General features: G+C 38.3%; 1 protein-coding gene across 3 annotated transcripts; it reads right to left on the reverse strand.

Annotated features, from left to right (window-relative positions):
• SNX16 (sorting nexin 16) lies at positions 1-26,484 on the reverse strand. 3 transcript variants are annotated; one of them, XM_058042242.1, is made up of 8 exons: positions 26,443-26,484; positions 21,465-21,929; positions 17,453-17,539; positions 13,984-14,132; positions 9,341-9,410; positions 4,716-4,852; positions 1,791-1,894; positions 1-1,516 (listed from the first exon to the last, which is right to left on the reverse strand). In XM_058042242.1, the coding sequence occupies exons 2-8, from the start codon at positions 21,834-21,836 to the stop codon at positions 1,434-1,436; spliced, it is 1,002 nt and encodes a 333-aa protein (XP_057898225.1). In that variant the 5' UTR covers positions 21,837-21,929; positions 26,443-26,484; the 3' UTR covers positions 1-1,433. The 3 variants fall into 3 exon arrangements, with proteins under 3 accessions (XP_057898225.1, XP_057898217.1, XP_057898230.1); XM_058042234.1 differs by having other exon boundaries at positions 1,778-1,894; XM_058042247.1 differs by lacking the exon at positions 1,791-1,894.
• Between the last annotated feature and the right edge of the window lie 1,410 nt (positions 26,485-27,894).

Consider the following 27,894-nt stretch of genomic DNA (forward strand, 5'->3'; position numbering starts at 1 on the left):
TGTTTTGTCCATAGTTTTATTTTACCAGGAAGGTTTATACAGTTCTGCATAAAGGTCATTGTATGCATAGCCTGAAGTACAAAGCTCCCTTTGAAAACTCCAGCACAAAGACACTGCATATTGACAACATTAAACAACAATGTGGGTGGTATAGGGCAAAAAAAAAAAAAATTAAAACAAAACAGCATTATTTCTATTGGAAAAGCATAATAAAACAAGGCACTTTCAGTAAATAAGGGAAGAACAGAAAAATGCTGTATCAAAGATTCCACAGAACTGACCCAGAGCACTGTAACAAAATTCTGCAGTAATGAACAAGTAAAATACAAAAAGGCACTACATAATCCTCTCCCTGCAACTCCCATTTCTCAACCAATTAGCCAACTGAACTTGGCACAATGGAGTCTTAATTATAAAGTGCATCTCCTGTCTTAATACATTTTGAAAAATAGGCTATACAACACAGGTACCAACATCCCCATGTGTACAATATATTGAAACAAAAATACACTGCGACTAGATTCAATCTAGTTATGAACTGTGCAGGAAAAAAATATGGCTTCTTTACAAGTCTTTCAATAGCCTCCATATAATCTGGAATATTTTTAAACAAACATGAATGCATTAGCAAGGTGGTAAGAGGTAGTGTTCTGAGTAAAAGGCAAATTTACAGATTTTGTTGTTACGTGTTACATGTATATAACAAAGGTATCCCAGATTTTCAAAGCAGCATTACTGAACAAAAAATATTACAGCATGCTATCTTGGGATGAAAATACACAGTGTTTTGGGGGTCTCAGATCAGTTCTTTCAGCAAAAATGACCATTTTACAATGTCCAACTATGATTCCAAGGTGTAACTACTTTGCTCTTGGTACTGGAAGTTTTCCTATTGCATTGCATAAAACTTCCAGAGAAACTTTCTTCAACTTTAGAATGTAAAACCAACACATTCTCCATTCCTATACACAAATGAGTCCATCTTTACTTCAGCAAGCATTATTTTATGGCTATAAGAAAACACAAATACCAAACAGATGAACACATCAAATGTGTCACAACAGTGTCAATATATGACATATGAGTTAGATGTGTTCCATGATTTACTGTGAAACTTTTGTCATTCTGCTAGGAAAGTCAGCCAAATTGTGTATATACACTATCTAAACTTTAGCTGATTTTAGCCCTTATTAGACTTCAATATATTAAATATATAAAGGCTAGATAAAAACTGAAATCAAAGCAGCACTGGATATATTTCTTACATTAATAATTTGTAAGGATTTATGTAAACATTCAATATGTGCATTCTTGCTCTTTGCTGTGAATTCTTCACAGCTCCTCTATGATCCTGCCCACAGAGACACCCTTAACATGAACCTTTCCCAGGTAACAGCTGCTGCTGCTCAGCTACTCTTCATCCGTGGTATAGGCTACTTCAGCAACTTCAATTTCTGGCACAGAATTTCCAGCCAAGGAGCCACTCCAGCATGGCTCATGGTTCTCCTTGTCTGAGCTGCAAAGACACATCAATAAATGGAAACTGGTATGATTTTCTAGAGCCATTTTAGGCAGACAATCCACAAAACATTGACAAAGCTTTTTTAACTTCTCTCTTATTCCAGATCTAAAATTATCTATCCTGAGGGCCTTTATGCATCAGAGAGGTGCAGTAAAATGCTGAAATTCTCAGCTGTGCAGATTTAATTCAAGACTAAACATTTGAAAACACAAACTTCAAGAATAACTAAAATACAAGTAAAATAATAGTATTTACCAGCTGTCCTCACCCAGGGTACCCTGGTCTGCTTCTACTGCAGAAGACTCCACCTCACCACTGCACTCACTTTCTTCTCCTGACATTTGACGAGCCATTTTTCCTAAAGATAAATCCCTACAACAGATAAGAACAGAGTACCACCAATCCATACAGCAAACATTTGTCACTGAAGAACTGTTTGTTTCATTTTAGCCCTGGCAGTTTCTGCAAAAAGATTGAAAGTAACCTTTCAATCTCACTCCTGCACGCCCCATTTCTTTAACTAGTAGTATTTAAACAGTTTATTTGCCCCAGCTGCTTATTCCTGAACTAAATTCAGTCCTCTAAATCCCTGAGCCTCCAAGATGATTAGAGGGATGGAGCACCTTTCCTATGAGGAGAGGCTCAGAGAATTGGGATTGTTCAGCCTGGAAAAGAAAAGGCTTTGGGGTGACCTAATTGCAGCCTTCCAGTACCTGAAGGGAACCTAAAAGAAAGATGCAGAGAGACTTTTTACAAGAGCCTGTAGTGACAGGACTGTTCCCCAAGGGAGAATGGCTCCAAACTGAAAGAGGGGAGGTTAAGATTGGATATTAGAGAAAAGAATCTTTATTGTGATGGTGCTGAGGCACTGGAATGGGTTGCCCAGAGAAGCTGTGGATGCTGGATGGAGCTCTGAGCAACCTGGTCTAGTGGAAGGTGTCCTTGTTCATGGCAGGGGGTGGATATTAGATGATCTTTCAGGTCCCTTCCAACCCAGGCCAATTCATCATTCTCTGGTTGCATGACAATTTAGTAACTTCACAAAATTCAAATCCCAGAGAAGTGTGTATGACTTAAAGTGAAAAATTACATTCAGACTAAGCCACACACATTTTGCCTAAATGGCAGAAGGATTATAACCAAAATATAGTCAAAAGGAAGACAGAAGAATGACTAGAAGATTTCTTCAACAGTTCCTCAAGTTTCTCACTGTAACTTTACAAAACCACACACAAAGCAATACATTTTTCCATTAGTGATAAAGACAGTTTTTTTCTTAATGGCAAAACAAGAAAATGGTCTAGCTAGCTTAGCTAAAATGGGAACATGGTCACGTAGATTGACCAAACAAATCCTTTTTTCTAAACCATTTCTCTATGTGGAAAACATACATCAATTTAGCATTGAATTGGAAACAAAAGCTTGTGATCCACTTTGTGTTTAAAATTATACTACTATATTTCTTTCCCTTTTAAAATTGCTCTAACTACTGTTGTTATTTTATTTTAATGCATACATTTTACACAAAGTCTTAAAAGCATTCTGTAACATGACTACCAGCCTATGTCTGAGCCAAATCCAGCAAAACAATAATAATAACAATAATAATAGTCTTGCAAGTCTCAGGACTTGTCCAGCTGTCCCCTTCTGTCTCACATCCATTGTAGTTACCTGGCCTTTAAAGCATGCAGGCATAAGATGCTTAATTCTTGTTAGGCCATCAAATAAAAATTCTACTTCAACAAGGCCAATGACAGACACATTTCTTTTGGGTTCATTTACTATCAGACAAGCTGAAATTCTTGACTGAAAATACTTGTGATCTTGGTTTTTTTACAGCCAGAAGTCACAGAAGTTATTTTTCATCAGGACTTCAGACACTATGTGGCTGACTTTCACTAATTTTATATGTCTGGGAAACTAGCAGTGTGTTTGAGTATTTAAAAAACATAATCTATCTTCAGGGAAAACACTAAAATATCAAGTCCCTTTTTGCTATTCACACCTTTTTATTTTCTGTCACACAGAATTCCCTATCATGATGTTTTAACCAAATGCAAGTTACTTAACTTTTCCTGACTATTTCACTATTTAAGGCAGCAGCTGTTCTTATCAAACAGGGGAAGGATCTTTGAGATGCAATTACTTGCCTTCAGGAGTGAGCAACAACCTGAATTTGGTATTCTGATCAGAATTTTCAGTCAGCCACCATAATTGCATTTAAAGCCTTTTCCAAAGGTAGTTCACTAGAACATTTAAAGGTGTGATTTGTTAGTCAACCTGGATATGCTGGACTCAGCAACCTATTCAGTATTAAAATAAAAGTTATTTTAATTTTTTTAAAAATAAATTTCTTCACTGCCTCTGGTCTGACACACATGCAGAGGGAATGTTTTTCTCATCTGATCTCATGTTAGGAAGAGATTCTTTACTGTGAGAGTGGGAGGCACTGGAACAAGTTGCCCAGACAAGTGACTGCTCTATCCCTGAAAGTGTTCAAGGCCAGACTGGATGGGGCCTTGAACTACCTGGTCTAGCAGAAACTGGATGATCTATAATTCTATGAAGTTCAAATGGGACCACAGGAATTCACTCTTTTGCTAAGGAAACCCTGCAATACTGACTCAGCAGCTCTAATGGGACACTGGATAGCACAACATCAATTCCTCAGCTCCTGTTTCAGAATTTAGCAGACAGGTACTGTTTTCCCTTGGGTTTAAGTGGACTCCCATGCTATTTAAATGGTACCTGCAGCATCTCATTCCAACCAATTCAGAACAAAATTAAACTATTATAGATGTACAACTGCTTGATCACTATGCTCTGTGAAAGCTTTGAGTATACAGAGAATTTTATAACTCAAAGCAATTTTCCCACTCATCTCTAGCAGGGCATTTCACATTTTCAACATTTCAAAAGCAGAACAAAATCTTGCTCTATCTTTACAGGACTTAAAGGATTAGGAAACAATCACAGTTACTTTAGAGGGAAAAGATAGGACAAGCTTCTCAGTCATTTGTACTAAATAGCTTTTAGCCAGCATATGAGAAAGAGCTTACTGAAAATATTGCTTTGTATGTGGTTATGTAGGGAAAATGGTTTCCAAGATACAGCTAAAGCTGGTACTTGTAACTAGACAGAGAAAATGCTTTCATGGAGATAACTTCCTAAAACCCTTAAAATTTCTACATACCTAATTCTTCTTTCAACAGCATCAATATGAAGTTGCTTTTCCGTTAATAATTTCTTCAGTGATTCAACCTCCCTTTGTTTTTCAAGCAGTTCTTTTTGTAGGCGATAATTTGTTTCCTCCAGAGTTTCACAGAAAGCCTAAAAGACAAATTTAAGTGCATCTTCATTTTAACTTCAGTGGACTGCCTTTATTGACTTTTCTCTTAGAAATATCAACCTGTAACAGTATTATAGCTGCTTGTCTTAAGACTGATTACCTTAAAAAGCTACATAAATAAAAAAAATTCCTATCTTAATAATGCTGCTTTTAATGATGAACTTATTATGCTAAACTGCAATGCAAATACTTTAATCATATCATGTGGGAGAATGGATTATAAGAGAATGGAGATGGTGCTGTGGGCAGCCTCTCCCTGATGAATTGCAGCTGTACTAATTACCAAAGGGTAGAAGCAACCTTGCCCTTAACAGGTCACAGCTGTGTCCAATAGGGATGTGTGTTCTAAAAGACTGGTTGGCAGGTCATGGAGAGAGGAAGGAGTTGGTGTTGCTGTCTGTGGGAATTCACAGAGGAAAGGTATGAATTTTACTGTAGGGTAATGAAGTGCTGATGCTTGCCTCCCTTTTTGGTGTCAGTCGTGTGACCACCATCAATATCGTTTGTTTGTCTCACAATGACAGAGACACCAGAAGAGCAGTTCCTGATTTGGAACCTTTTTGCCTATATGGAACATAAACTGAACTCCCTGCTTCCTCTTCTCATCATTAAGTTTTGTTTCCACATGACTTGGAAGTCAGTTTCAATGTATCTATATATTTCCAGGATGCTGCGAAGAATATTTGGATTAAGTACATATTCCTTCCTTACCCAGGACAAAGACAAAGCTGTACAGTTCTGTACCAAACACCTGTGACAAATATGAAATCATGACAATCAGAAGACCAGTAAAAAAAATATTTTGAAAATGTTTAATAGGATGCTGTGAACACTAACTACTCAGCCATGACAAATATGCTGGGCTCCCCTGCTGAGCATGGCATGTCTGTATCACACCCTGATGGATCTGTCACTGAGCAATCACAAAACCCAACGTGAAGAGCCCGTGTCTAATGCAACATCCTCCGAATGCAGGAAGTGACAGAAGAGCTGGCACAGAGCCTTCTCATCTATTACTGGAAAGCACAAGTCTTCCAACAGCAATGTGCAATTCTCATTTAATAATTTACATGTGCTCTATAAATAAGAGCCCCACATGGGAGGCTTTCTTGGCTTGATATTACCAGCAACTAACCACTAACTCAGAGTCTGCTGAATATAAACATTTAATATGAGCTCGGTTAAGAATAATCCTGTTAGGATACTGTTTGTCCTAGAGTTTTAAAACAGGCTACAATCATCAAGAATACACTATCCTTTGCTTTAACTGAAGCAGACTCATGATCTTTAAAATATTAAGTTTTCCTGTAATTATACAATACAAAGAAATGAGGAGTTTTCAATTCAAAAACCCAGGAATTTTGCATGGAATTTTAGTTTATTTTATTGACTCAGATAGCAAATTTATCTTTGCTGACAGGCACTTGAAGACCAGTCATGAGTTAAGCAATAGCTTTATTCATATATACTAAAGCCAAGAGCATGTGTCATGCAACTCACTCTTGACACAGCATTTATAGTGATTGCTTTAGCTATCACTGTGGTTAAGCAGTCATCCCATTTCAGCCAAGCCAATTAAGTAAATTTTTCTGCTCTTGGTAAAAATATTCAAGGTTGCTGATACCCTAACTGAAAATTAGACATTATTTCCTTAAGAATATAATTTAATTTATTATTTCAACCTTTAGATGTATGCACATGGAAATTTTTCTATACACAAAATAGATAAAAATATTGCACAAGTGTTGAAAACTGTTTCATTGTTCTGAGAACTGAGTAAAGCCTTTGGAAAAAACTCATCTCTATCTGCAATCTGGGTATGAGCTGTCCAAGCAAACACAGGCACTGTTTGAAACTGGGTAAGAAAACATCAATATATTCTGACGGATGCTGTAATAGCAGAAAAGTGAACCAAAGCTGAGAAAGGGAACAGTGTGTAATGAGCTGTCTTGTTCTTTAGACAGCTGGACACCTGGAGTCTGGAACAGTTTTAATACCCAGGTTGGACTAATTATTCCTGAATTTCTGAAAGGACAACCAGCTTTGCTTCCTTCTTCAGATCATGAAACAGAGATGGCTGAGAAAAGATCTGTGGAAACAACTACCAAGGATATGACAAAAAAAAAAAAAAAAAGATTTAGTGAATATTTTGCCTACTTTTCTGTGATTGAATTTCTTGGCCTAATCAGCTTCTAATGGAGCAGGTACCTGTCTCTCTCCCCTGGAAAAGATAAATGTGTTTTGGCAAGTCCTTGGGATAACAGATATAAACCAAATAGAAGATATCCATATTTTCCATTATCAGGAAAACAAGAAGATTTTTTTCTGTGATGCTTTGGATGGCAATAGAAAGGCAAAACAGAAGTAAGTTTTGAGATATCTTTAAAAATGAACTGCAGGAATAAGTACATGAACCTCAGTGCTTTTCCTGTATAAGGCAGTTCAGGGAAAGAAAAAAAAAAAACCAACATTAAGGATGGATATAGATGCTTTTAGTATGCAGGAATTTAGGATTTCTCCTAACAATCAGAAGCAAGACAAAAAGCATGGCCACAACCATGGATTTCAGGCTGAGCCAACTTCAAATCTCTTCAGAAAGCTGCTTGGAAGAAAGAATCCATGGGAAAACATCCTGGAGCAAAGAGCAGTCCAGGAGAGCTAGCTGGTATTTAAGGATCACCACCTGCAGGGTCAGTAAGTACAGCTCAACAAGCAAAGGCTACAGGTGGCCTGTGTGGATGAGCAAGGGTCTCCTGAGCTCAGACATAAAAAGCAACTCTGCTAGGGGTGAAAGCATGGAGAGATGACACAGGAGTAATGTAAGGCTGCTGTCTAATCTTACAGGGACAGGATTATGAAAGTGAAGGGCAACCTGGAGCTGAATCTGGCAGGGCATGTGAAAAGAAACAAAAAAAGAATTCTACAAGTGCATCATCAACAAAAGAAAGATGGGAAACTATGGTCTTGTTGTGTTGATTGGAAAAAACAGCCTTGAGTAATTCTTTCCCTGCAGCCAGAAAGGAAGGTCAAGACAAACTCACCTGCAGTGGGAGAAGAGCAGATCAGGGAGCACTTAAACAAAATGGATACACTAATGTCCATGAGACCTGAGAGGCTGCCCCTTTGTGCTGTGCAGGTGGTCAGCCACTGGAGCAGGCTGGACAGAAAGGCTGTGAAGTCTCCTCTGCAGAACATTAAAAACCTGACTGGACATGGACCTGAGCAACCTGCAGTAGCTGAGCTTACTTGAGCCAGGGGGGCTGGAATAGATGATCTCAAGAAGTCCCTTCCAACCCCAGTCACTCCATAAAGGTGTGGTATCTCTTGGAGAATTTTATAACAGCTGTCTCAACAACTTCACAGAAATGGGTAATAGCTAAAACTACAACAGCACAGCTGTTTTAATGGTTTGATTAAATTCCAGTGGAAGAATAACACAGATTTCACCACAGCATGCACGACTGAAATTTCAATGAAGAAGGCACTTAAATTTTTTAAATTATTTGTACAAATAATTATGGTAATTTAAAAAAAATCATCAGTTTAAATATCAGTGATGAAAAGGGATTGTATGGAAATCAAATATGAGCTTGTGACAAAAAACCAAATCTTTCACATGCAATAGCAATGTAACAAGAACCAAGGCAATCCTACAAACATGCAAAACAAAACAAACTGGCAAATATAAATTTAGTTGAATGAGCATCATTTAACATTCACGATTTCTGCAAGACTAACAATGTATATACAATTTGAAAACACAGTTATTCTATAAAGTAAGGAAACTAAGATCATCTGCTCTAGACAACCTTGATATGGCCCTTCATGTCACTAAAATTTATTTCTAAGAGAACAGACTGAAACACACAGTATTATTACTTCAGTGTGCTCATATAAATGTTGAAAGGCTGCTGGTTTACAACACTACTTGACACTGCTTAGTTTTTCTGCAAGAACACTAATTTTGGTCGTGAAAATTAATAATTTAACTGCATTCATTACATGAGAAGGCATCCCTTCCCATGACAGGGGTGTTGGAAGTAAGTATTCTTTAAGGTTCCTTCCAACCCAAACCATTCTATGATTCTGTGATTTTATAGCAAGAAACATTTCCCAGAAAGGCCTGAAGTCTAAGGTATAAGCACTGTAACAATTTGCTGAATATAAACTGATAAAATCTCTCCTTATATTTAGTAGGTGCCTTATATAAGTAGTTGCTTTACAAAGCAAACTTCATCCATGGCCCAAAAAAGGCAAAAAAGAAGATATATTTTGGGACAGGGATGAAGTACAGCAGTCAGACAATCAGTGTGCACCATTTATCAGACTTTGCCCATTCTAGAAACACAACATTTTGTGGTTTTTGTCAAAAAACAGAAATAAAAGTGTTTCATTCTGTATATCATTATACAGATCTTACAATACTCTAAAAACACCTGCTTTTTGCATTCTGTTTCTATCCTACTTACCCTGCTCTCTTCCAGACTGTCAAAAGGACCTGGAGGATCATCCAGACAAAGAAATTCTCTCACTGCAAGGCTTTACCAAATAAAAGAGAATGAATTACTGGAAGTACAAAACAAGCAACAACACTTAAAAATGACCAAAAAATTGAGGTATTTCTTTAAGTGACACAAAAAGTTACATCCTCAAATTTACTCCCAAGTATTCACAACAATTAACAAATAAATGGTTAACAAACTATTTAATCTCAGTTGTTAGTGTTGACCAGGGATAGCAGAATGCAACTTATGAAGATGTTTAAGCAATTTTAGAGCATGTTTTTTATGATTTATTAAAATTTTCAGTGAATTTGTAGCTATATGACAATTGGCAAGTTTATCACTTTGGTATTGAAGAGGTTTGAAAAATTCTCCTGGAGAAAAGTAAGTATTATAAAATTAGTATTATGCAATGGATGTAAAGTATACTGTTAAAATTCATATGCAGATACCTTCAGGTAGTATCAGGGGATTTAACTATGAGCACTGAAACACGTTCACCTGTCTCCCTTTTGCTAAGATCATAATCCACTGACACGTACACATGATATAATTTTTATATATACAGTGTGTATTTTTATATAAATAATAAGTTATAAAATGATAGAAGACAATGTACCATGGATCTACTACATAGCCATCTCTGAATAGACATTTCAAACTAATGCATTCCATTTGGATTTGTGTAACAGTTACCATCCCCCTCTGTGTGTTGTTTTGCAAAGACCAGAAGAAAGAAGTAGGTGTAATCCTGTGGTTTACTACAGAGTATTTTAAGCAACTGTCGCATTCTGTCTTCCAAATTTAGATTACTTTTCACAGAACTCCTAAACATCTCCAAACATGTCCCTTCAGCCACCTTTTTAAGACTTTCCTGCTCGGTTGAATTCATTCTTCTTTAAGGAATCTCAAATTAGAACACTGTATTCACAATTAATTAGCAAGCAGTAACTTAGGAGCAATGCTGTGCTTGCACTCACTACTATAAATCTTTAAATCATCTCCTACTGCAATGGGTGCACAAAAATGAAAAATGGGAATCCAAACTTAATTTTCTGTCTCTTCTTCCCACCTGGGCCCCATGGAAAATGTGAGGGCAAAAGGCAGTAATTTTCTGCTTTCCACCCATTCTCTGCACTTGAGGTTTTCACAAAGCACAAACACAAGAAAGGAAACTTTCATCCAGCTACCATCCTAATCAACCAGCTTCAGGTTGGCAAGCAAAATGAGCAGAAACTTCTTCAAACAACCATCATTCATTATACCATCACTTTTAGTTTTAAGAAGACTCTAAAGAACATTTATCTAAAATACACTGAACATTTACTTTGTTGTTTTCTTTACCTAAAATAGGCCCCTGATGGTATGAACATTTATTCACAGCCTAGCTTTGCTCTGAGAGTCTGCTCTGACCCTGCTCTCCTCTCCATGTGTTACACCTCTTCCTTTCACTTCATGAATGGAAGATTCTGCCTTTGAAGTACCACAGGGATCTTTTCTGTCCTGTGACAGAGCTTGCTGTACACATGTGCAGGCTGCCATCCCTCTCCAGGAAGGAGCAGAGCCAGCACTCAGGAGGGCAGCAAGGGCCAGTGCAGCACATGGCATCCCTGACTCCAAGCTGGCCAAGTTCCTCCCTTCCAAGCTTCTTACACAGGGTGGAGACAGGACAGCTCTGTCATCTATATAAAGCCAGATTCTGTTTAGCAGGTTAAACTTCTTTCACCCACTTCACCAGCTGTATGAAATTTTCCTGACCACTGTTTAACTCTTTGGGTGGACTTCAATTTGATCTTTCACTGAATCTTCAATACAACATAAAACAAGAGGAGAAGTCTATAAAACACAAACAAAAATATAGCCACCTGCATATATTATCCACCATTTTATTTTTAAAATACTTTGTGAATCTAGTTTTATTAAAAACAGGTATACCAAATGAGGTTTCCTATCCCTGAAGGGCAAATTTCCCACTGTGAATACAGTACATAAAGTATGAAGAGAAGTAAACCAGACTTCTCTACAAAGAAAAAAGGCTTTTTTTGTTTAGGTCTGACTCAAGCAGTTTGACTTACTTGCAAAACTGGAGAAGTAAATGGTGAGTTTTAAAGGAAAAAACAGGGTGAAATGCTCACCACTGCTCATGTGAGGTGCAAGTATTCATTCCCATTAATTGTCAATTTATTCTCTGATAAATGGGTAAATATATTAGATGGTCAAATCTCCTTCATTCTAATCACTTCTTGAAGAATTCACACCTTCCACAGATCCAAACCTTAGAACCATATCAATAGATTATAAAATTTATTAAAAAATTTTGTCTTCATGCAGAGCCCTACACAGAAGAGTTCTAGAAACCACATTTCAGTTAACCATCTCTTCATGAGCCAAAAGACAAACTGATTCCACAAACATTTTAATTCCTTTTTGTATCTGATACCCAACACAGTCAACAAGTTAGAGTTTGGAATTTATTGCCTTAAACTATGACAAACACTATTTTGTCCAACATGGTCCATCATCACTAAGATACAAACAAGCCAGCTGAAATGCTGGACTAGCTGCAACAATATGAAGCAGAAAGACTTTAGATCTATTTAAGCAAGTCCATTCCATTCACTAGTGTGTCTGCAGCAGCATAACAAAAGTTACATTTAGGGATGAGATTGATTCTTTTTAGCACACCTATTATTATGTAATTTAATTATTAGGAAGTTTTTAAACTTCTCAGCTGCATACCTCACCCATATAATCATATTTAATAGCTACTTACACAGAAACTCGTAAGTTGAGCCCCATTTCTTTTTTAAACCTATTAAGCTTTGTCTCTGACATCTCACAACAAAGCTTTGCCACTCAGCATGACATACTGCAGGATGACTATGAATCATCAAAATATTAACACTCCTTACTCACCTTCCCTCTCCGCTTTGATGATTTCACACACCCTGTTTGCTCACCTAACACAACAGACTAAAGAGAACACTTCTTGCAGGAAGTTTTTCTGCAGCTTCCTCTGCTCTTCCTTGCTTTTTCTGTACCTCTGACAGACACCTCCTTTGAGATGGAATGCTGTGTTTTGGCACTGAACTATGTGAAAGTACAGTTCAGATTCCCAGAGCAGTAACTTCTTTTCTCCCTCCTAAGTTCCTCTAATAATTTCAATGAATTTTTTTGACTATTGCTGAGTACTGATTCAGAAAACTAGTGGTATCATTACCAATAGTTATTTTCCAAGTTGAAAAATTAGCTGAGTTCATGAATCTGTATGGGTGTACTTACTGTCACTTTCCAGTTCAAGACACAAAAATTGATGTAAGTCACTCAGTATCTCAGGATCCTTCTACAATAGTTTGTGCTTTCATTGTTCATTCCATTCTCCAGATAATTTCAAAATGTCCTGAACATCAGTGTCCACAACTGTGATCAAACATTCCACTAGTACTACCCCTAAATTTCCATCAATCCTTTCCCCCTTGTCTTTTAACTATTTCATATGAGCCCTGTCATAACTACTCGTTTGTCTCTACAGAGGACATGATATCATTTTTATTTACCTGCTTTGGGTTTTTTTTTACTACAAGAAGTACCAAAGTCAGACTAATGTACAAATCCCTGTTTTCCAGACTCAGCAGTTGAATGCCTTATAAAAACATGTCAAATGCAGTAATAATACCCCTTTTACTAAAAACTAAAGTAGCTATGAGCACTACATGGTCTCACAGTCCCACACCAGCACTTGAAAATTTTAAAATTTTGTTCCTTTAAAAGTCTTGAGGGAATTAGTTTTGCTTTAGAACATTTTTTACTCTTTGTTTTGAATGAAGCTTCAGATGATGACCGGTTCTCAGACTCACTCCTAAAAGAATCTCTAGCATAGCAACCTTAAAACCTTTTTTAATTCTAATGCTGGCAAAGGTTTTAAAATGAACTGCTTTGCCTCTAGCAAGTTGCTTACTTAAATTCTCTTCTGGTCCGTAAGAAAATTATTTTACAGTTCATTTGTCAGAATTACATTCTATTCATTTTCCTGCTTTGGAAGAATCTCCCACTTTGTACAAAAAAAGATACTGTTGAAAGAAATCTTTGCACTTTGCTGGCCTAAACACATTATGTTTTTTAAACTATTAAGACTTTTTTGATTTGTGGTTTACATTTACTTATGTACAGGAATCTGTAAATTCCTTTAATGCCATGTCAATAAAAACCTCTAGTTTAATACACATTTTAAGAACTAATTGCATAATAGTGTAGGTACTCTACACTATGAAAGCCTAACACACCTAGTATAAATTAACAATATTATCAATTCTGCATTATACACAAAGAAGTAATACTTTAGGAATAAACATGGGATTATTCTAACATTTTAAGTATTACAGCTTTTAGTTATCCCTGTAAAAATACTGCAGTTCCACTTTTTTTGCTAAGATGGGACTAATTTAAAAGGACACTGAATAATTGACATAATGACCAAATGCACAGCATGAATGTTACTGAAATTCCTCACCACACTGCCCGAAGGTACACTGCTGGAGTCCAGGAGCTTTACAAGAGGAGTATGGACAGGAACGAAGCCACAAATGAACAAGCAAAGGCTAATCACCTACCAGTTAGCAATATCTTTGTGAGCTACTAGGTTCTGGAGGAATGCCTGCAACCCCAGCTGTCGATCTTCCAAGAAGTCAGGATTGTAATTATCCTTGAACCAGCGCTTTGGCGGAAGGGCCAACCGAAAGCCTGGAAACATATCTTTTAGCTGGAATTGAAATTAAAGACAAAAAAAGAAAAAATTTGAGAAAAATACTAATTTTGCCAGAGGCACTGACTTTACTCAGATTTATAAGACATTTCTGACTTCTGGTAAAGTTCAAGCACAAGACAAGTTGCAACCATAAGGAAAATCCAAATTACAACTTAAATTGCAGACACAGTTCTGTCACTTGCTGCCTTATGCAGTAGAGTGCTTTGTATTTTTCCTCAAATTTAACACATAAAAATAGGAATGAAAACCTTTGCTTTGTTATTTAATGTCTGGGTCTGCTATTTAAAACCTTTGAGTCTCTACACATAAGAAAACTGCAAAAAAAAAAAATCAATGAAAAATAATTTCAGTGGTATTTCTTTTAAAGTATTCAGGGATAAAAACTACTACATATACACATATATAGAATAAAACCCCATGACAGATGTACAACTCTGCAACTTGTCTTCCTCGGGGGGCTGGAAGAATAAATTACAACACATGCATGAGATATTTCTTGTAAAAAGTAGTTCTTTGTACACCAGAATAATAAAATTTCAATATGCAAGTATGGCTCAATCCCTAGTAACATGCAAAACTGCATTTCCCAGGTCCTTAAATAGCAACGGGGTATAGCTGACATCAGAAATACCCAGATTTTTTCTCTGAATTCAGAAATAAAACATAAAGCGAATGAAAGCATAAAATTATACAACAATGAACCTTTCCAAGAGTGAATTATTCTTCTAATATGCATGATGATAAAAAAAAATTTAACTTTTTGATAAAAAAACAATTTTTCAAAGTTATGCTTGACAAAGAAAAATCTGGGAGAGGATTTACAACCAACAGGAAAAAGCAAATAGGTTTTATAAAATTTGATATCTCAGCTGCCACAAGAATTGTTTCATCATTTTTTTCTGAATACAGGATCTAGCCAGCTTCTGTCAGAGATGTTCTGTGTACACTGATTATATTAATATGAATGTTGCAGTGATAGAAAATTATAACTGACAGCTCTTTCACCAGATTAACTTTTAGAAAATTTAGAACAGATACTGCACTTCAAATAGAATCTCTCTACACACTTTGAAGGAAGAAGCACATTAATGGATCACCTTTGCTTATGTAACTATTGTTTCACAGCATGAGGTACGTTTTAAACAACACAAATATAGTTTATTCGAACAGCCTATGATAAATTCTGGTTCCTTATTTACAGAATGGTTTTTTGTCAAAGCCTTGCTCTTTATTTCTGAATTTAATTATTTAACTATGTTTTCCTGATACTGAATTTCATCTTGATATTAGACCCTTCTTTATATCTTTAAGGTTATATTTGGTGCTCCAAAGTTCCTTCATCTCTTACCAAGTTATCGTTAATTTCATATATATAGGAATGTATCTGAATAGGACAGAACCCACAGAATGTAACAAAATGAGTTCCTGTTTGTTGTACAGAAGAGTGCAGACAACCATTGCTGGGAAATGGTTCAAACACACAGATTTTGCTGAATGGTAACTTTTAATTGTCTGGTCACATGGATCACAGAATTTAATTCTAAGGAGAGAATACACCTACAGGTTACTCCTTTTGTGGATGAAGAAGGTAAGACCCAGCTGCTGTCAGTGGATAATTTTCAACAGCACAGTCCTGGGGCATTCTTTCTTGAGTGCTCCTCAGACACAGCAGGAAAACCCATGGGTCAGACAACTTATTCTGGCCATGATTGCTTGCTTGGATCCAGCACCTTTCCTACTCCTTCCTACATCACCATGTGACACATTTCACATCACATGAGTCAGTCTTGGGGAGAAATGGTGAACTTCTTGGTTCTTAAGAATGGCCATTTCACAATGTGTTTTCAAGCTATTATTATGTTACCATTTTGTAATTCTCTAATATTTCCTGAATGGTGGTATGTTTAAGCTCTTAGAGCTGATATTTCTATACTATAAAAAGTAAAATGTATTACAGACCAAAGAGTAAATGGTTTAGATGCATACTGAAAGGTGAAAAAGCTTCAGACAGTAACACAAATTTTAAAAAATACAGATTTTTCCCTTTAAACAGAAATACTAATACCTAGAAATAATGGTAAAAGCCAAACATTTGATGGCAAAGACTAAGGGCTTTATGAGTAAAAATTTAAGTATTTATTCTGATAGATATTTCGGCATTTTGATTTTTCAAACCACCGACAACCACATTAAGTCAACGGAGGTGATCAAAATGCAAATTGGTGTATGACTTGACTTCCAAAATCTGAGTTGAAATACCAATATCATTCTCTCAAAAGAAGTTAGGCCTTTGCCAATATCAAGACATTCTTTAATTGAAGATAGACTGTATTTAAGACAGGAATTTCTTCAGAAAGAAATCTCTAAACTAATTCACATTTAGCAAATTAGTCTTAGACATCACTGGTGTTTCAAAGGTAGCCTAGAAGATACTCAAATAGGTCAAACCAAGAACACAGAGAAATTTGTAAGTTCAAAACCATTTTCAAAATCTCAGCCGAATTTAGCTCTTAGTTGATTAGGCACACAAATCCAAGGTGATAACCTGTACCAAAAATCCCTCACAATGGGTAAAGAAATAAGGTTCATGTTGAAACATGAAAGAACATTTTAGCAGAAAGTGTGCTGAACTGGCAACGAAAGATTATTGTTAGGAGTTAACAGTGCACAAAGGAAGTGCAATTATTTCTCTACTTTTGATAGCTAAATACTATTTACCAATCATAAAAACCTGTGCTTTTCAGACAAGCATTTTTTCCTTTTAAGTAATCTAAGAGTATTAAATTGTTGACCCAGAATTCCTATTCATCTGGTGTTTCCTCCATCTTTAAAGATCTGACACAGTATTTCACTATTAACTTTGAAGACACTAAAAACAACTGAAGACTGACCAACATACAACGAACATATTTATGTTCACAAAACTTCAGTTTTATGATGAACAAAATCAGAATTGGTTACACAGAAAAGACCTAAATAACTACTGGATCATTCCTGCAAGAGAATACAAGCCCCTAGTTCTATTTCCATGCAGGGTGATAAATATTCAAGAGTTAATTTCTTTATCATATAAACTGGGAATAAATGTAAAGTTTGAAGCATACTAACAGCTTCAGATGAAGCTGTTACATCTTCTTTACATCAGCTGTTTAATGATCTTTGAAAAAGTGAGGAATCATATTTTTCCAGTTATTAATACAGTATGTGTTTTATGTGTATTAAAATCAGAAAAAAAATAGAAGATGTGACAAAAATATAAGACATGAAAGAAGTGAGGTAAGAGAGCTGAGAATTTACCAGTTTATAATCCCCACCTTGTCATTAAGCCTGGAGAAATCTGTGTACCGTCTGAACACCACCCAGCTTTCCTCTGGACTTCTTTTCACCAGTATTTTGTATACCTGTGTGGAAAGACAGAAATATAAGAAAAATGTGCAAAACTTCACGCTGCATTGGAAGGAGTTCCTGTAATTCCTAAATACATATAACTATTTCTGTCTGTAAGAAAGAATTTATTGCCAACAGAACAAAAGGCTGGGCTATCAAAAAAGTAAGGGAAGTGTTTTTCTGTGATCTACTTGAACCTTTGCAAAATTACAGTTTTACTCATTGATCCTGGAGGCCTCTCTATTTTTAAGGTGATTGTTAATCATCAGGTACTGTGTCTGATATTGCTTCAAAATGTCTCATCTGACTTCTTTCACAAGGAGAAATGATGCAGAATAAAATTACATCCTCCCTTGCATTTGTCTTGAACATTAGGTTTAGTCTTTCCAGGCAAATAAGATTTCACTATTAAACTGCACCAGAATGATGATACCATGACTGTGTAACTGAAGTAATGGATACTTTGAATCAGATTTAGCAAGACAACAGCACAGCAGTACCATACTCCTATTTAAAAACAAATGGATAAGCAACAAAACAATGATGATAATGATAACACTAAATTACTTTCTAGGAGGATTAATATTCCAATGTCTGAACACAATGAATCCAACAATACAACTTCAACTAGAAAACATCAAACAGTGTCTAACGTCATAACCTTACTTTCTCCAACTAGGGAAAGACAGGTACTCTCAATTGTACTGGGTTATTTTTCCCAGTCTGTATGTAAAAAACATAATACAAGAAAGAAAAAGGTATTTTTAGAACCATAATGATAAATGATCCCTCATTTAACCAAATCCTATTTAAAACATTTTCTAATCTGTTACATACTAAAATCTTCTGCAGTATTTCATGCTGTTACAGCAGGTTGTCTCAGCTGATAAGTGTATTTTTCTTATTGCAGTCCCAACATGTGATAACCCCAGTGCTAGCCAACTTCTGTACAGGTCTGAGACTGTTTCTAGCAATTTTGTATTCCATAATATATTAACTTCCAGATAATTACAGAAACTGCAGATAACTATGGTGCAAATCAAAAGCAATTTTTCAGTAAGTACTTCTCTTATCTATGTTTTAAACACAATTTCACTTTAAAGACACATCATCTGTGGAAGTCATGGATTGTGACAGAGGAAAAAGCTATTACCTTTTAAAATTCAAGCTGCAGGACTTGCTTACAAAACCAGCATTAAAATATATTTTTTCTGCTATGCATTTTATATCTAAATGCTTATCCAAATATTTTATTACTTTACTGTCATACTAAAAGTATAAGCAGTTTTATTTTCATAAATAAAATTAATGAATGTAAAATTGCGAAGACTCTTTGCTAGTACACATTAAAACACAGAACAAGAAACTTTGGAATATGCGTGCAAATTTACTTGCTAATCAGTATTCTATTCTTGTATTCTACTCTAAGTTCTGCAAAGCATTGTTTAAACATGTATACAAGAAAAAAAGGAATAACTTCCAAGTGAAGATTGGATAACTTAAAAAAAAAGTTCACCGATTACAATGAACTTAACTGTAACAGGGAGTGCAATCAACTTATGATTAATGGCCTCAAAATTATGGGCAACCTGAAACAAACATGTTTGGTTTTCCTGCCAAAGTTTAAAAAAAGGTGGTTGGGTGTTTTTTGGCTTTTCTTTAAGGTTTGCAATTAGTAAGAACTAGAATACTAAAAAACACCTCTTAGTTCCTTCATACAAGATCTTGGGTAAAAATCACAAATTCATTCAACAAATTCATTTTACTCCACTCAATCATGAATTGCTTTGCTCTATAAATAAAAAAATCATCAATGAAAACACACCCATATGTGGCAACACTCTCTGGCTGATTCAGCATCTCATTATCATTTTTACTTGGCTTTAGAAAAAGAAAGAAGTGCTAATTGAACATTCCAGGACCTCAAATTCATTTAAGACTAAATGTTTACAAGGAGATATTTTTCAGCCTAGGTTTTCTCTCCCATAAGCTTCAGCAACCATGTACTCTAACATGCACTGTCATTTTAACTCCTGAAGCTTGGACATCATTAAGCCAAATCAGATTCTTATTTTTGGAAACTATGAGATGCAACCAACAGTAAACAAAAAATTCAGCAATTGGGTCTCCTCTCTTTACAAGTGATTTAATTTGCTTTCCATAGTCCTCTGCTGTCTTCTAAATCTCACTGATTTCGCACTGCAAAAGCAACTCAAATTCTAAGGACTAATTACTTGCTGGCTTTAATGCACAAGAGCAACCTGCATGCAGAACATGCAACTGAAAACAAACAGTTAATTGTGTGGTTTCAGAAACCAACTCAGCAATAGAAGTGAGATCAGGAAGAGCAAAAATGCATCCAAGCATTTTACAATGGAAGAATGTTTCACCTGTACCATGACCTGGTCTTCCACACACAATAATGGGACAAAGTTCTCACTGTTAATACAGAACACCTTACAGGCACTCTGCATTATGTCTTGGCAACGTCTTCAGGAAAGACAAGAAGGGCAACAAGCTGGTGAAAGGTCCAGAGGCTAAGTCATGTGAGGAGTGGCTGAGGGAGCTGGGGACATTGATCCTGGAGAAAAGGAGGCAACCTACAACCACCTGAAAGGAGGCTGTAGCCAGGTGGGGTCAGTCTCTCTTCCCAGACAACCAGTGACAGGACAAGAGGCCTCAAGCTGTGCCAGGGGAGGCTCAGGTTGAACATCAGGAAGAATTCCTCCATGGAAAAGGTGGTTAAACATTGTAATGAGCTGCCCAGGGAGGTGGTGGAGGCACTGTTCCTGAAGATGCTCAAGAAATGAGTGGATGTGGCACTTTCTGCCATCATCTGGTTGTCAGGGGGGTGACCAAAGGCTGGACTCGATCTTAGAGGTCTTTCCCAACCTAAATGATTCTGTGGTATTTGCAGACTAATCCTTGTACATATAGCAATATCAATTGTTGTTTTGGTTTTGAAGGTTATTATTTAAAACATTTTTTAAATTTACCTGTGAAAAAAATTTTGCTCTTCTCTTATGCTAACATGCATGAAAATGTTAGAAGCTGAAAATCTCAGGAAAAGACAGGCATCATTCTAAAATAATTAAAAAGCATCATTACTTAACTTTTGGCTAAAAGATCTTGATTTCATTACTATTCTAACTGTCATAAAGATTCTGCTCTTCTCTAATCTATAAGAAAACAGGAGAAAAAAAAGCTATTTCCTTCTCCTTATCTAATTAATATTTTTCATCTCAAGAAATATAATTAATAATCAGTAACAAACAGCCATCAATCCCACAAGCATCATTGTATAAACTCAAAGAAATATTTCAACAACACACAGAGAAACAAATGTGGAAGTACACTGATATAATTATGGCAGACAAAAAAAATGAACTGCCAACTACAGTGCACTTTGAGAAAAATCAATACAAAGCAGTTAGGCTGCTGTTCTGGCACAAGATATGGCATAAGCAACTTCCCAGTCTGTTTGCAGAACAGATCTCCCCTTACTAGAAACTGAGCTGGGCAAGAAGGTGAAACCAACATGTTTGCACTTTAACAGGAATGTTCTAAGTTACTTATAACTACAGAGGGCCAACATCAAGGTTTCATTTTACTTTAGAAGTTTAATTACACAGAACTTACACAAGTTCAATTTCATAAGGAATTGTAGCTGCAAGGAATTCCTGACTTTTCCAGCAGAAATTGATACATGAAACAGAATTAATTCTTTCTATTCTACATACACAATTACAGGAAAGACTGCTTTCTAATCCCTATTTTCCCACCTGAATAACAAGAATGGTATTTTCCTGTCAGGAAGTACTTTAAAGCTAAACTGGTAACATCCCTGAACTGCAGGATTAATTCCTGAAAGACAATGCAAAGCACATTGAATTGCTATCTTGTCATTACAGGATCAACTCTACTATGCCCAAAACTTACAGTGAATTTTGCCCTTTCCTCCATCACCTCATAGCCCAGAATAGTAGGTGTGGTTGGTCGATCTTCCCAGGTCCTGGAATCTTCATTCTGCTCTATTTCTTCTACAGGCTGAGTACTGTATTCTATGGATGTATCCAGACCTGTAAATTTAGTCCTAACAAGGGGACTGCTACATGCAGATGATGTGGAACCAATCTGGTCAGGCACACTCATCTTTTTAAAACCATCAACTGTAGAGTCCTCCAGCTGTCCTTTCGAGGAGCTCGAACTCGTTGAAATGCTCCCGAAGGAAGAACTTCTTTGGTTTCTGTTTGTAAAGCTGGATGATGAACTTCCAATAGGAATAGGAACAGGAACATATGGTGTTGCCATCCTTCATGAAAACAAGCCCTCAGTTTTTGGTCCAGGAATTTAAGCTTCATTCACTGTGTAAACCATGTTTGCTCTTGTTTTCAGGAACAGCACCTGCAATTAAGGACAGAAAATACTGCTGTCATTTTGAAATCAAAGCACCACTAAGAGCTTTGGGAAAGAATCTGTATTAGCTCTGAGATGGTACATAGCAGTATTGATGGTAAAACACTTTCACAAAGAATCTGGCTTGTATAAAATGGTGCTTTTAGGTTATATCTCACCCATTTGACAGACAGCTTTACAGGAGTTCTGTCTTCCACAGCTATTGAAATGGCAAAGAGGTAAAGCAAGATTACAAAACAGAAAAATCCTTTTGTCCTTTAAGAATTAAGTGTTACTTGGTTTTATCCAAAGAGTCAGCAATTTTTCTGACATACAAGAAGTAGTTTCAGTGACTGTTTTATCTAAGCAGTACAGAAGGTTTTCACAGAATTGGTTCTGTAAGACATCCACTGCAGACCATGCAAGCCAAACACACAGGCAACAATATACACAGCATGAATCAAAAGACACGACAGTAAACAACTTAGGTGAAAACATATTTGCATATTACACCTTCACTGAAGTACAGTGGATCTGTTTCCAATGCAAAATATTTTTTCAAAACAACTCTATTGTATATAATGTTGCAGACATTTGTCACAATGTAAAATGTGCACATTTTCTGGAGTCTGAATTGCAGCAATTAAGTTTTACAAGCATGCACAACAGAAGCAGGGTTGTTACAGCAGGTAGTTTTCCATTCCAGAAGATTAAAATGGAAAAAAAAAGGTGTACAGAAAAAGAAAAATTAGTATTTTTTTCTTCAACAAAAACATTTCAAATTAGTCTTTTGTGTGCATGTGTATACATTTCTGGAAAAAAAGCAAAGTAAAATTAGGACAGCAGTATGAAACTGCCAAAAAGGCACCATCTCCTCACTTTAACAAAGTACCCAAAGATGAGCTCTTACAAGATGCAAATTAAATGCCACCTCTTTGGATTAACAGGATTTGAGCCATGATCCATTTACCCAGGAATAAACTAATCAACCAGGAGGCTGCAGGAAGCTGTGAAATGGGAAACCGCCAACCTGATTCACACCAGACAATCAATCACCTGCTGCAGTAAAACCAAATGAGATTCCTCACCGTGAGTATGAAGTGATGCTTCCCCTGTCTTGCTCTAAATTAATACTGGAGCACAGGAATAAAGACATAAATTTTAAATGAACCAGCATGAGGAAGACTGAAAAATTCTCTTGAACAAATTCCTTGAGTAAAGGAAAAACAAACTTAGTCAGCTACATCAGGAAGTTGTCACACACTGCCTGTCAGAAAACTCAGTTAACTTGACCAGGAGAACAATTTCAAACTGGCAGTCATTTCTTATGAATATCTCTGCTTCACTGTGGAATGTGGCTGGACACTCAGCAGCATCTGAGGGAGCTGAACTGTCAGTGTCATACACCCCTGCTGACTCACTCAGCTGGTCAGGGAAGGGATTTGAAGCATCCAGAGCTTCTGTTGCAGCACAGCCCTGTGCCTGGCTGTGGGAGGGGAGCCACGTGTCAGACATCTGACCTGCCTCAGCCTCACTCCATGTGAGAGAAGCGAGTCACACCTGTCCTGGGACAAGATGTTCTCCTGGAGCTACACCACATCTAAATCCCTTTTTTCACCCACATCTCAGTAAGAAAATCTATTTTCTGCCTCAAACAATAAGCTCAGCAGTAATTTTTTCTTTATGCAAGGTGTGAAGCATTGTCTGATAAATTTTCTCTACTAATATTCTCTGAACAATATCTAAATGAAACACTAAAAAAGGTAACTACTTTTTCACTTGCCACTTCAGTGACTCTTCCATACTACCAGCACAAGGAATTGAGAGCATGGCTTTAAACAATGTCCCACCCAGCTATTGGGTGGGACATATGTTATTGAGAGGTATAGGATTAAACTCCTGTAAAAGGAAGAACCTAAATGAGTCTAGACTACAAAAAAAATCTATCTATATGTAAAAAGTGATTATCCTCTATTGCATGACTGTGAACCTGGAGTGGAAAATAAACCCACATTTCAGGGGCTACTTGTTGAAGCTAACCTAGGAGTTCATGCAATTTTAAGATGCTAAAAAAACCTTGTGCTGTTCATCACTTCACAAAGAACCAAACCTAAAACCTCACAATGACATTTTCACCAGTTACAATAGTTGTGAACAGTCTTTCCTAGAAGAACTTCTTCATTTCAAGTGAGATGCCAGTCAAGAACTCACTATCTTGAGCTTGTTTACTTACTACACATTACTCTTAACTGCACACGAATTTCTGAGCAGCTGCACCAATTTGGCAAGCAAGAGAGCTCACCACAGCCCACCGTGAGGAAAAAGCCCTTGGTGCTGAGAGGCCAACACCTGCACTGCGTGTGCTTCAGCAGCTTCCACTCCAGACCAGCTCTAATTCGGTACCACGGCCTGGATACTTATTAGCAGCTGTTCTACACTAAGCCTGCTCCCAGGGTACATTTTCTGGTTTAGTGTCTTTTGTTCTCTGCAAGGCCACCCCAAATTGTGATTCAATGAGTATTTAAGGTGATGATGACACTGTTTTCTTCTGAAGGCCATTCTTGACTCTATTTGACACAGGAAACATCCCCACAGAAAAATAAAAGGGGATGATGCTACCTGTGTCACACACAGATTCCTCTAACTTTAAAAAGTAACAGGAAAGTATCCTCTGAGTAATAGAAATGTCAGGTCAAGTGAGCAAATAGCACACAGCTTCACTTAACTTGACTATTGTTTTGTAAAAAAGTTGAAAGAAATATACAAAAATATTACCAGACTCACTAACACATTTCCAAATGCATACATAAATCCAACTGTAGAAGTATCACAATTTCCTAGTATGTAAAATACTTACAACAAGGTGCAAAATCAAATCAACCTGCACTTTATGAAGGCTACTAAATATTAGAAGAAAATACAATGCTCAAACAAGGGTCACAGCCCTAGGAATCCAGCCTTACCTACTAATATAGTTTACTGCCAATTCATGCAATAGAAGGAACTGAGAACAATTTCATTAAAAAAAAAAGAATCCTTTTAGACAAACCAAGTCACTCCCTACTTACCTCAGTGCAGCAAGGAGGGTTTGTGTGCTCAGTTTGCTCTTACCCCAGCTGCACAGAACCAGCAGAATCATTGCAGCACACCAACTTTAACAGCAAACCCCTCATAACACCTATGAGCTAGCCCAGACACTGCACTTTCTTGTCTAGCTGTTTACTTGACTTTCTGCAAGAAATTTGCTTCCTGTTTGGGACATGTATTTTGTTTACTTTGATTCCCAACTGCGAGTTAAGAAGGAAAAGAGAAGGAAGAGAACATTTGCTGGAAGGGCTGAACTGCAGGATCTGAAACAGGACAGGACAGTCCCGGGAACGCGGCCGTCACATGCTGCAAGAGCAGCACGACACCGACTTATCCCGGTGTTTACAGCAGCCGCCTCCCTTTCTGCGGGAGAGGCAAACAGGCTGTAATAAAACCACTTAAAAAGGGTTTGCCTGCAGCTTGCAGCTATCGCAGATCCAAACCATTTTAAACTAATGGCTTGTATACTCAGTGAGAAAGATGTAAGCCACACGATTCCAGGATAAAAGATTAGAAACAAACAATCCGTACTTAACAGTTGTAATTGGATTTATAAGACTTTCAGCTATGCAATACTATGTGTGATCTGGTTACATATATTCTGCCTCTGTTTGGGCAACGCAGACAAGCTGATCTCTGAGGGTTTAAGTGCTACTGAGGAAAGTCGGCTAGAGAACGAGTGGAATATACAAACTTCCAGACTTAGGTTTCATGATTTTGTAAAATAATCATTTTGTGCCGATTTCAGCCAAATTACCTAACAGCATTTTTTACCTGCTTATGAACCTAAAATGGGGGGGGGGGGCTATTTATCACACCTCACACACAGAGCAGTAACTCCTGCCCCGCAGAGTCTGTTACGGAACTGGAAGCAGCCGCGGGTGCCTCGCAGCAAACCCGCACGTCGGGAGCGCCGCTTCTGGCGGTTCTGAACCCGAGCAGACCCAAGCCAGACCGGCCGGCACCGCCGGGGCAGCGCCCGGCCCGGCCCCGCCGCCGAGGGGCCGCGCTCGGGGAGCGCCGCCGCTGCCGCTTTACGTAACTCCAGGGGCGGCCCCGAGCCCGTGACACCGGCAGGCCCGGGGAACCCTCCCGGTGTCTCCGCACGGCTGCGGGAACCGGCCGAGGAAACAGCTGGAGGCGCGGCGAGGCCCCGCCTCGGGGAACGGGGTGCTTCCGTAGCCGCCGTCCCGCCCGAGCGGGACCGGACCCTGCGGTGCCACCGCCCGCCGCCGCCTCCCACAGGTGCGCGGGAGCTGCGACAGCTGCGCGGAGGCGGCGGGGGCCGTTCTCGTCCGGCTCAGGACGGGCAGCGGGGAGGTTCCACTCCCCCAGCCTTCCCGCACGGGCTGCCCGCTGCCTCAGGCCCTCCCTGCCCGCTCCCCTGATTCCCGGTGCCGGCGCTCCCACCCGCCCGCACGGCGGCCCCGCTCACCTGCTCCCGCCGCGCGCGCCCCGCTCCGCCGCGCCACCGCCGGGCCCGCCCCGCGCGGGGGGCGGAGCAGGGGGCGGGGCCTGCCCAGAGCGGCGGGAGGGGCGGGGCCGCGCAGGGACTACAAAGACCAGCGTGCCCCATCAGCTAACGTGACCGTCATTTTCCTGTGTCTGGCGCGGTGCATTATGGGGCTTGTAGTTCTGTATGTGGCGGTGTGGTCCTGCGGGGTGCGGCCGCCCCCTGAGGGTGGCAGCGCTGCCGCGTAGGGAGGGGAGGCGCGCTAGGCCTGGGGGTCTCCCTATTCCCGATTCCTGGGCAAAGGAAAGTCCCCGGCTTCTGCCAAAGGGCACAGGAAAGCCAAAGCCTCTGCGGGCTCTGAATGTGGTTTCACCTGTCCCCGCTGAACCGCGAGCTGTGTGCGCAGGGCAGCGCGGCAGGAGTGGTTGTGGAGCGCCGTGTGAAATTTCACGGATCGAAGAGATCTGGGAATTTCCTGGGTGATGGGGTGGAAAGCACTGTTCGTAAATAGCGGTGGGAATAAATCAGTATCTCACAGTGACTTAGGGTGGGAATAAATCAGTACCTCACAGTGACTTAGGGTACCTTAGCAGCAGTGCGGTGCTGTGAAGAAGTCGAATACAGCACAATTTTTGTTAAAAAGTACTCTTTCTTCATGAGTTTTACATTCTTGATACATAACTTAAGAATGCAATACCCGCTTCCTGAGATCTCTCCTGTGTTCATGGCTCTGGAAAACACTGCACCTCTCGTTTGTGCTGCACAGCTCCTCTGCTTGTTTATCATAAACTCAACACCTTTTGCATGGCACGGGCACGTAAATGAGAGTAGAGCGGCTGTAAGGGGATCCGGGCTGTGCCTGCAAACACGACTGGCCTGGGGCATTGCCCATTGCCCGGGGTTATTACTGCCCTGGGGGCCAATGTTACCACCGCGGTGTGAGTCTTTCCTTGGGATTATATTCTTGGGATGTTAATGAAATTTTTTTCTGTGCTTAGTGGTTTTTTTTTTGGTTTTTTTCCCCTACTCTGTCATGTTATTTCAGCCCCACGTTGGGCTGTCTGGAATTAATTTTGAACTCAGTGGTTTTTCTGGATGTTAGTCTTTTCGGAAATAGACTCAGATTTGGCAGGGTAGCTCGTATTCATCATGAATAGAATTAATACATTCAAAAAGCATTTGTGAATGACTAGTTCAGAAGCCATGCAATGGGGAACTTTTTTGGATCCTATTCTATTTTAAATATGTAGTACTGATAAGAGACAATGCACTAGGTTTTAAAATGCTGTATTAAATCTGAGGAATTTGATTAAATTGCATTTTGAAAATTGCACTACCAAACCAAATATGCTAAGTACATAATAACTTTAAACTTTGTTTCACTCAGGATGAAAATATTCCTTAACATAGAGCAGCAAAAAAAGAAAAAAAAAA

Source organism: Melospiza georgiana, chromosome 1 (assembly GCF_028018845.1).
Source record: "Melospiza georgiana isolate bMelGeo1 chromosome 1, bMelGeo1.pri, whole genome shotgun sequence".
Classification (NCBI taxonomy): domain Eukaryota; kingdom Metazoa; phylum Chordata; class Aves; order Passeriformes; family Passerellidae; genus Melospiza; species Melospiza georgiana.